Below are 11634 nucleotides of genomic sequence, written 5' to 3'. Positions count from 1 at the left end.
CTCGGTTTACAAAAGAGTTCTGTTCCTACCATTGTGACGTAACCCAAAATCCGTGGAAGTCGGATTTTTATCTGTAAATATCTCATATTGCCCCTTGATCACTAAATAATAAACAGACGTATTTGACATTATATTATTAGGAAAAACAGTATAGGCAATTAAAATACGCACTGATGCATCGTCTCAGTCCCCGTGTCATGCATCGTAAGAGCTATGGATCCTTGTAACTTCCAAACTTGTTTTGTCCAGCATTTAGGCAAGCAGAATGATGGTCTGGATGCTGTGTTCTGCTGAGCAAGTTTTCTTTGCCAAGGGAAGCTTTATAGATATAATGATCCCCTTGACTTTCTGAATTTTTATTTTATTTCTATATTTATTTTGCGTTATTGTTTGAATTATAGAGTTTGTACTGCTGGACCGGAGAGGACAGAAGAAAGACAGAAAGAGAAAAAGGAGAAAACACCTCATAGGAAAAGTGCAAGAGATAAAGGGAGAGGAAAGGAAAAAGAAAAAAAAAGAACCCTATAAAAAGAAATAAAAAGAAATAAAAAATAACCCAAAAACAAAAAGAAAAACAACCTACAGATGTATACATATACACACACATACATACATATACATACATGTACACACACATATCTATCTGTCTATCTATCTATCTATCTATCTATATATATATATAGATATATATCTATCTATATATATATATATATATATATATATATATATATATATATATATATATATATATATATATATATATATATATATATATATATATAGGGCTGCACGGTGGCACAGTGGTTAGCACAGCAAGAAGGTCACTAGTTCAATCTTTGGCTGGGGAGGGGTTTGGTCAGTGGCCTTTCTGTGTGGAGTTTGCATGTTCTCCCCGTGTATGCGTGGGTTCTCTCCGGGTACTCCGGCTTCCTCCCACCGTCCAAAGACATGCATGTTAGGTTAATTGGTTACTCTAAATTGCTCATAGGAGTGAGCGAGAGTGGTTGTTCGTCTCTGTGTGGCCCTGCGATGGACTGGCGAGCTGTCCAGGGTGTACCCTGCCTGTCGCCCAACGCTAGCTGGGATAGGCTCCAGCTTTCCCGCGACCCTGAATTGGATTAAGCGGTTCAGAAAATGAATGAATGAATATATATATATATATATATATATATATATATATATATATATATATATACACACATCTATGCACACACACACATATACATACATGCAAACACATACGCACTCGCCAGTATCAACACATATACATACACATATAAGCCAACTTAAGATTCATAGTAACTAAACTATGAATGTAAAAAGTTAAATATAAATGAAAAGCAAACAGAAATGAGAAAACTAGCTGCTGCAGGTGAATAAACCTGCGTGACGACTCGGTGACTGTGTCACATGCGGAACATTTATCTAATGAGTGTCGTAAAGTCGAAACAATGAAAGTCAAGAACCACGTGACCCCAGGAACACCAGTATTGTGCTCCTTTGCACACGGAGGCTCGCTGCTTTGTTTTGCTGTGGTTTGGATCATCTCCACGCCAGTCATTGTTGGTTGGTTAGCGATTGGTTTTTATGAGGTAGACTTCCCATTCTGGGTAGACAAGAGCACAGCTGGACTTATGTAGGCAACTGGACAAACTGCCTGAGATTTAATGCATTTTTTGTAGTTTACTAACTTGTTTGCAGTGTTGTGCTAGTTGTGCAAGTTACTGAAAAACAGTAACTACTGACAGTTTTTTGTTATATCAACCTACCATAAAAATTTTGTCAAGACTATAAAACATTCATAATGTCTCCATATAGGTTCTTCAAAATAATCAGTTACATCAGCAGAAACATCCCTTCAGAGTATTTGCACATGGTACATGCCATGCCATCTGCTCTATGAAGGCATTTGGACACTCACCATTCTGGTCTGCATACTCATTTTAAGCCATTGTGTCTACAGTGCAAAGACCAAGTTGGGACAGGGCTGTTGTTTACTGTGGATCAGCTGACACAAGTTCAAGATGCAACAAAACAATTGTTCAGCCAGATCACTGCACAGATCCTTTCAACTGGATCCAGGGGTGCAACAAGTAAAGCATTAAAATATTCATTCATTCATTCATTTATTTTCCTAACCGCTTAATCCAATTCAGGGTCGAGGGGAAGCTGGAGCCTATCCCAGCAGTCTTTGGGAAGAAAGCAGGGTACACCCTGGACAGCTCGCTAGTCCATCGCAGGGCCGCATTAAAATATTATGTATACTAAATTTATTTTTAAAAGTAAGATAATATTAGCAACACTGAATTAACTTTTGTTGTTCTCCTTTGTAAATATCTTAACTTCCATGTTTAGTATGTCATCAGCTCATAAATTTGATGATATTGACTGTTATCTAATGTTGGAAATATACTGGATACAGATACAGTTTTAAACTTATCTTTGAAATGACAGTATCTGAAACATCTTGAGACATCACTTTATGGTAGAAACTTTGCTCAAAGCCCTGCTATACACAATCTGATGCTTGTCTCCTGCCTTCTAATGGATACCAGGAAGCAGCAGAGGATTACACTACGATAATTTTGAATTATTACATGGTAAGAAACGGTAAAGAAAAATATCCCCCAAATAAATTAGAAGACAGTGATCAAATTTAAGTCATAACTAGAAAAGAGATTTCCAGCAGTGATGAGTGATGTTCTTCCTGCCTGTTTATAGAGCCCCCCAGTGTCAAAACAGATCTGAAATTCAGAGAAAAGCATTGAACATAAGAATTCTTTGGTGTGTGCGTTTAAGGTTATTGCTGTAGCAGCTACTTTGAAGCAACTCTAGCTAAAGGACCATTTTGTGTTTGTACTTGTTTGTATGCTAGTTATATTTAAGCTTTAGCTGATAATGTTTTCTATGCTTTAAGCTTTTTATGATTAATTAAACAAGCAGACTTGGTAAATAGTTGCTTTCACATAATTGCAGATTGTTTGATTCACTGACATCTGTTTGCTTGTTTAATCAAAGCTTCATGTCAATAAGATGTTTGGTCTTCTGAGAATATATTTAATTCTCTGCCATGTTCATCTGACTTTGATGTTGTGCATTTGAAAAAGAGAAACCCTTATTTCTGGCCGTCCAGAAAAAAAATAGATCCCATAAAACATAGAAAGTACAGAAAATAAACAAAAGAGAATCTGGCTTTTTGTTAAAAATCAAAACTTCAAAAACAATCCCCTGTTCAGTCTTTTTTATGTGTCATGTTTCTGTGTTGCAACCAGATAAAAGAGTGGAGAATGAGCTGTTAGTCGGGTAGTTTCCTTGAAATCTTAAAAAAAAAAAAAAAATCAGAAATATAGTTAACAAAACCTTCAGATTTTCAGGCATTTAAAAAAAAAATTTAAGGCTCTTGTAACCATCTTGGTTAACTTTTAATTTTTTCTGCATGATTTCAACCAATTTCTTGAACTGTCACTATGCCTTAATCCAGATATCTTCCATTTTTTATTCAGTTTCTTCTTAGTAAAACACTTAAAACTTATATAAACACACTATTCCTGCATACTATATCATTACAAAACTAAAAATGTAAATTTGCATTACAAGCTAGAAAACCTTAAAACCAGATGGAAAAAAATCCTGTATTGAGGAGAAGAGATTTTTTGCCTATTAGAAAAGTCTTTTAGAAATACCCTCAGTACAGCACTAACTGTAAAGTAACTTTTCAACCTCCATCTTTTTAAAGATATCAAACTGGATGTTTCTTTTACTATGGAATACATGCCCAGACCATTTAACAAGTGGACACTGTGAGTTCCTATTCGAGTGTCTGCATGGAAAATAGAGAATAGTGGTCCATGTGTTATTTCTGCCGCAATTCACACATTGACTTGGACAAACAATCTATTTTAATTAAAGCAAGCTGCAGCCCGGAGACTGCAGAAGGGGCTGTGCTCCATCGGATCACATCATCCTTTAAAAAAGCCCAGAATGGCTGATTGTGATTTCAAGGAAACAGGCCTCTTCAGGAGCAACTAGTGTGGGCTGGCAGCAGGAGAAGGGGAGGGATGGGGTGGGGTTGGCTGCCTAGTTGCAAATTGGTCTAGAAAGTTCTGCAGCAGATAACACGGTGGAGATATTGGATCAAGGGGGAGGTGCTTTGAGGAGGGGTAGACCATTAATCCTAGTTGCAGCCTTGGTTTACTGCTCTTACTGCATGTGGGGTGAGGAGACAAATTAATTATGTAGCAGAGATTAATTAGGTGATGTTAAGGGAAATCTGTGACTGTAAAACTTTAGAGGGCTGCACAGCTGATGAGACTAATGGAGTGTTCATGAACTCTTAATAGATGCTTCTTTGATTGTAAGCAGAGCAATGAGAAGGAAAGTAACAAAATAACCAACCTCTCCCTCTGTGAACAGCAAAGAGAAGAGACGTCAAAGTGCAGGTGCTAGCAGAAGCAAGCTGTGCATTATTTTCACATCATTATCCTGTAATCATTATTGTAAGATCAAATGATAGCATTTAATTCAAAACAAGTTGCAGAGAGTTGCAACTAATTCTGCAATTACAATATGATCAAATACAATAAGGTACAATATTTTACACAACAAACTGACAGAAGTATTACTAGTTTAGCAGCTATGATACAACACAACATAACACAAAACAAAACAGTTTGCTTTATTTATTTATTTATTTGATGAGAATTTGCTTTGGACTCATGTCCTGTCACATTCACTGTACAGTTACCAAGTTCTTTATGATTTCTTTGTGTCTTTGCAAAATCATTCAGTCCACCACAGCAAACAGGAGGACTGCTGGTTCCCTTTTCTTATGAGTTTTTCTTTTAAAAGAAGAATGGTGCCTGTCCAGGACTAAATCACAACATCTATAAAAATAAAAAAGCACACACCAATAAAATATGTATAAGTGTGCCATTACAACATCTGATTTCAAAATACTAGGTAGGAGAGATATTGTTTGCACACAAACCTTAATGATGACTTGTTCTACACAGTAGGTAATGTAGATCAGGCTTCCATCATGCTGTACCCATGGAAAATACAGCATGCCTTAAAGTAAAGTAATTCATTTCAAGTGAAAGTTATGTTAAAATATCCATATAGTTGTAAAGAAATAAGAGTAAAAAAGTGTCTGCTCCTTATTATTTAAGTAATAAATGCAACTTTAGATGAACAGATGAAATATAACAGTTGACGATTATTAACTGAACAAAAAACTGAGCCTAGTTGCTGCATCAGTTCTTTCAGTTCACTGAGGTTTGCAGGATTTTTATGTTTGACAGCTCTGTTAAAGTCCTGTTGCAGCATTTCTAATAGGCTGAGATCTGGATTTTGATTGAGTCAACACTTTTGTTCTTTTCATTTTCAATCATTATGTTGTAGATTTGCTGTACTTGGAATAATGTCCTATTGAAAGACCCCATCAGGGCCCAGACTTGGCTGTCAGATATCCAGATATCTGTCAGATAGATGATTCACACTGGACTAGAAACCTTTGGTAGAAAACTATAATAGTTGGCATTCAGAAGAGTACACAGTTGGGTCTGGGTCTTATTTCAGAGAGCGAGTTTAGTCAAAACTCAGAGTTACTTTACACTGGATTAAAAGAAACTTTCTGTTTTACTGAGTCACTTAAGATGAAATCTGAGTCAGTTACCATGGTAACATATTCTGTTAGACTAAATTTGCTTGCAGGCAGGTTTTGACCCAGTAACTCTGAGTTTATCAATCAACCATTTATTTTGTTGAATGGGACAATGCATTTAAATATGCCAGATATGGCAAGTTGCTCATTTCCATCCTTAGTCCATTAAAGTAAACACATAACAGCATTAAAATAATACTATAACCTATATTGATATGCAACAAAAAATAATGACATTAAAACAATATGAACCCAAAACAGTTTACAGTCAACAACACCCACTTTAATATTCCTTAAATAATAATTAAATGCTATGAATGTTCAGTAATGTTCAGAGCTCTTTCTTGAAACCAAGTCTGTCACATATTTCAGAAAAGAATATATATATGATATCTATCTATCTATCTATGTATATATATATATATATATATATATATATATATACATATATTAAATATTAAAAATCAAACTATCTATATCTATCTATCTATCTATCTATCTATCTATCTATCTATCTATCTATCTATCTATCTATATATATATATATATATATATATATAGAGAGAGAGAGAGAGAGAGAGAGAGAGAGAGAGAGAGAGAGAGAGAGAGAGATAGATAGTTTGATTTTTAATATTTTATATATATATATATATATATATATATATATATATATATATATATATATATATGTATATATATATATAGATAGATAGATAGATAGATAGATAGATAGATATAGATAGTTTGATTTTTTTTTACCTGGAGGTTAATCTCCTGGGACATCCACTAGAAGATTGGGAATGGTCTTTAATATTTTCATTTCTTAATGATCTTTCTCACTCCTTTGCATTATGTTATGCTGTAGACCAGCAAACTGCCAAAATGACTACATTTTATAGAAATGATCAAACCGACTGATGATCACCTAAAGTAAGTGTATTTTAACAGCAACTTCTTTCAGCTCCTTACCCTCTTAGTTACAATGCCATCTTTCCAGTTTTTAGTTTTCCCTGTTACATCAATGATAATACAGTGTAATATTTCATGTGTTGTTCATTTATTGTTGTATTAACTTCATTTTCAAACATGGTAAAAATTGAAAGAATTTTTTATCATCCATCCATTTTCTTAAGGGCTTAGTCTAATTAAGGGTTGCGGGGAAGCTGGAGCCTATCCCAGCAATCACTGGTCGAGAGTGGGAGTGGGAGGAAGCCGGAGTACCCAGAGAGAACCCAAGTATACATGAAGAGAACATGCAAACTTCACACAGAAAAGCCACCTTTTGAAGTCCCCCCCAAATTTCATTATGTTCTGATATTTAAAATGTAAAAGAGGAAGCAAAAGTGTGTGAAAATATGTTCATTACTTTTGCTTAAGAGAAGAATTTAAATGCTCCTTCTACCACCTGTTATTTAACAATGTTTCTTTTTATAGGCCTTTTAGAAACTGGGGAGAAAAACCTCTGATTTATATATTTTAAGCTTATTAGAGGATTTATGTGATACTGAAATACAATTCTAAAAAGTGAAAACCTGTGATTGAGTAAAGAACAATTCCAAGAAGTGCTTCAGTAAATTAAGTTTTTACTTTAAAAGTTTAAGCTCAGCAGTATGCTGTTTTTTTTCTTTTAAATGAGTGTTTTTGCTGGCTGTGGTGCGAAGGGGGAAACAGATTTATCTGGAAATTGCATCAGTCTCGACCCAGAAGGTGACACTGACATTGCTGCTGCTCCAATTCTCAATTTTACGCAAATCAACTGCATTCCTGTGTGTTCCTCCAGATGTGGCAGCTTCAAAGAACCATCTGGAAAGTTTAAGCTCTCGAAACATTGCAAATATTGTAGACATTCTTTTTCTTGTGTTATGACCGAGAACACCAGATGACATGTGCTGCTCTCTTTGACAGCAGATATCAGCCAACACATCGTACATACTCAGTTTACGCTCTTAGCCTTTGCTGCAGTTAAACCGGTTTTACTACATAACCACAATGGATAGTATTATTCGACAATAGCCTACTCCTGCAAGAAGACATGCAATCTGCAAGGAGAGCAGGAAAATACTATTCATGATCTCTGAGGGCAAAAAGGAAAAGAATAATGCTGCAGTCGGCATTTGAGGGGCAGTGAGGTTAACGTTCTGTATGGAGTCCCAGTAAGCCTCAGAGTATAACCAGGCCACATACAAAAAAGAGCAACTGTAGGGTTTTGGAGCTTAATGTCTATGAGACTGTGCTGCTGACTTTCTAAAGCACAAGTAAGATTTGAATAAATAATGCCTTGCATCTCTTAAAAACGGAATAAGAAGATTGCACCCTTGGGCATAAACAACTTCTCTTTTGATTTCTCATGGCTTGAATTGTGCTCAAATCTGACTTTACATCTCTGTCCACTCTCCGTTCTCTTCTGGTATAACTAAGCTAACTAACCGTAATGGGTTTGCAATAAGTAAATATTTAGAAACTGAGATTTGAAGTGTGAGAAATACCAAAGACACACAGCAACTTTAAAATACCCACTGTTATGCACACATACGGTGCCAACAAAGGAAATTCACAGTAGAGATCATAAAAGATAAAGTTGCACCATTGTTTTAATATGCATGTGAGAGCATGAATGAAATCTTAAAAATTATTGCGTGGCTTATTCACACTGTCAACTGGTGGGAAATACTGATTTGAGTCATTCTATAAGCATCTAAGACAAATTACACTTTAAAGGGATACATAATTCATACATTAAAAACGGACAAAACCAACAGGCATGAAAAAAGGAGCAGGCATGATAAAAATAAAACATCTTTATTTTGTTATTCATTTTTCACTTTAAAAAATGTTTACATTACACAGACAGGATTAGCAATATCATTTCTGCACACCGCTTGTACATAACTGTCTGTACCTTAAAGAAAGTCTGAGTAACAAAAACAACCAATGCATGTCCAGTATGGCATGTGCCTGAAAGTGACTAAACATAATAAAGACATAGCAGCAGGTAAATTCCTTCAGAGCTCTAAATGTAGTTAAATCCTAATAATTTCATAACACATAGTGATAAAAGAGACTTTGACAACATTAAACTGTTCCGTGCTTTTCTTTATGTAACATTAACGGGGAATGTCTAAAATGTGAACGCAGTCTGCTTTGATCTGAATTGTGTTGTGTGTCTCGAACAGCACAGAATATCAGTCAAATGAAAAAGAAAACCTGCATTCTGCCCTGATATTTGGCTCGATCACACTCTTGTTTCAAACATACTAGTACAAAAATAGATTTAGCTTAAATTTACATCAGCTTTGTCCCTTCATCTATGTTGTTAGTGAAGAAATTGGGACCATTCAAGGAAATTTCCCTAAATAATTCTACACTGACACTCAGCATGGTTTATTTCCAGTCAAATGTTCGTCCCACCAGCTCAAAGAACTTCTTGTTGGGTTCATGAAAGAACTGGTAGAGTTTTTGCAAGATGGCAGGAGCCACATGAGGGTGAGCCCTGCCTTTTGAATCGTGCAGACACCTTTCCCGTCCGTGGTCTCTCAAACAGTAGAATCCTTTTGTTTTATTGAAGTAAAAATTTGAAGCGTTTATCTGAGGCTCAAGCTTCAAGAACCTTTCCACCTTTTTCATCTCAGGGAATGGATTCCTGATCAGCTTGTCCCCATCCACTACATGGATGCTTTCCAGGGGGAAGTAGTGCAGCCAGTTCTGCATGTGTACATAGTACAGGCTGCGATTGAGAGCCTTGTATCCCAGGTTTATCTCACCATCCTTCACCAGCACAGATTCAATGGGCTGGTATCGCTTGTGCTTCTGGAGACGGTTGTAAAAAACCTGGGTGTAGTCCGAGAGCACCCGCTCCGTGGGGTCTCTAAGGATGAGAAGCAGCTTGATGTTCGGGTTCATCTGATAGATGCGTTTAGGGACTTTATTGGAGGTGAAGTATGCTGGTGTCTTTTCCACTGTCAGCTGGTCAGGAAAGGCGTAAGGCATCTGGCTGATATACCAAGGCAAGCCCTTCTGAAAGTGGCTCTCCCAGTCAAAAAAGTGCACCTCATTCTGAGCTGCCGCTACAGCGCTGTGCAGACTGAGCATCTCAATCAAAGCCCGCGTGCCTCCCTTCCTCACCCCAATAATTATAATCTGAGGAAGTTGCTGGAGGGTCCCGTTGGGGTGGCTGCTGGTCCTGTTGTCAGTGGGCGAAGAGGTGGGAGGTGAGGGTGGCCACCTGTCAGCCAGCGGGCGTGAGGGCAGAGGGGGGGACTGCATTGCAAAAAGCAGCAGCCCAAGGAGCAAGGCTGCCATGAGGGAGGTCCTGACCCTGGAAGATTTCAGCCTGGCAAAAGCACCAAAACTGTATCCCACATTGAAAAAGCAGCTGTCAGAGGACAACAGTCCGATTGAAAAAGCAAGAAATGCCTCTTCTATGACAGCAACAGCAACTGCAAGTAGACAAAACAGCTGGAATTAGAGGATAAGCTGGTGACTATTTGACTGGAAAGTAAAGCATCACGGAATGAAGTTTAGAAGTTCAAATGAGCAAAATATTTAAACATCAAACCTGAGAAAAATGTGAGATGATACTGTGCACATTAACTAAGGAAATTTACTACTGGTTTGTTGGTTATGTATTAATCTTTCCATTATAGCCAGCTAGAACAATAAAACAGGAGCTACAGTCAATAAACAAGATAAAATCAGGTAATCTTTTCTTTATTTGTTTTTTGTACCGTAGAGGACACAATAACAGTTCACGGAGATGATAAAAATGTTAAATGATAAATTCCAATTTCTGGTTTAGAGTCCATATAAAACACATTTGAGGAGCAGAAAAGCAGACCACCATAATAGATTAAAAAGGGTCAAACATTGCATCAAGCTCCCAGACATTTACTAGATAAGAAACCATCTAAAATCAGGTGAGCCATCAAACCTGAGCATGTAAAAAGGACGTGATATATCTTGCGGTCTGGCATCCAGACGCACGCGACAGTTGCACGCCTTTCTGTCTCATCATGTAGGCTAAAACATATTTTAACCCAACTACCTCAGTAATCTTATCATCCAGTTGCACTGCCCATTAAATCCACGAAGTGACGAACATTTCTTACCTTTTAAATTACAATCGTCCACTCAACAAACATCTCTTTACGTGCAGTTTGGGGCTTTCAGCTCGTACAACCAACGATCCTTCAGAAAGCAGGTACTGTATATTGAGATTCCCTTCTGCGCACCGTGTCCGTGGGGTTTTTTCCCCCCCCCCCTCCGAGCGCGTAAGACAAAGTTGCCCCCGACCTGTGCGCAACTTCACGGAGCGCCTCCTGCGTGTGCCGCGGCTCAGACGTTCCTCCAGGTTAGACTGTCAGCTGTTATGTGGAAACCCACAATCCCACGCCTACATTTCGCCCGCGGGACCACTCCCCCTTTCTGACAAACGTTGTTGAAATGTTATGGTATTTGCGAGAGACAACGCGGCTACAGTGCGTGATCTGAGAGGAGGAAATGAGGCGGTTTTGTTCTCACATGTATAAAACAAAAAACTCCAGAGTGTTATGCCCCTTTTTTCTGAGACTTTTAGTGGAAGAGGCAGACACTCCATGGCACTCTTCTCCTCCTTAGTCCGCATTACAAGCGCAGTCAATCCAAATTGCGCAATCTAACCATCTGCTGAACTCTTTTGATTTTTTCCGGCATACATTAATCCTTCCTGCAACATATCGGTAAAAATGATTGAAGAAATAATTCCAACCCCAACCCCAGATTTACTGACATCATCAAATGTTTCGCAATTTCCTCTGACTAACCTTTGTACATTCAGTGAACGTGAGAAAGTTTGAGTAAGAGCAAAGTGCTGATGAGTAAGTGGCATGTCACCTGAATCAAGGACCTTGTCATTTGGTGTCGCTTGTGTCCTGCAGAGTTGAGAAATCAGTAGGGGTTGAACTGCACGTGAATATGGATGAAAATACCATCGGAAT

The 11634-nt window shown here is 37.5% G+C and overlaps 1 protein-coding gene across 1 annotated transcript; it reads right to left on the bottom strand.

Moving 5' to 3' along the window:
• Nucleotides 1–9043: 9043 nt before the first annotated feature.
• On the bottom strand, nt 9044–10799 carry hs3st1 (heparan sulfate (glucosamine) 3-O-sulfotransferase 1; the record flags this gene model as incomplete). The annotated part of the gene is made up of 2 exons (XM_079250622.1): nt 10768–10799; nt 9044–10098 (listed from the first exon to the last, which is right to left on the bottom strand). The coding sequence occupies exon 2, from the start codon at nt 9959–9961 to the stop codon at nt 9044–9046; it is 918 nt and encodes a 305-aa protein (XP_079106748.1). The 5' UTR covers nt 9962–10098; nt 10768–10799.
• Nucleotides 10800–11634: the final 835 nt, after the last annotated feature.

Source organism: Telmatherina bonti (genome assembly GCF_933228915.1).
Source record: "Telmatherina bonti genome assembly, chromosome: 12".
Classification (NCBI taxonomy): Eukaryota; Metazoa; Chordata; class Actinopteri; order Atheriniformes; family Telmatherinidae; genus Telmatherina; species Telmatherina bonti.
This window is presented reverse-complemented; position numbering and strand designations above follow the sequence as displayed.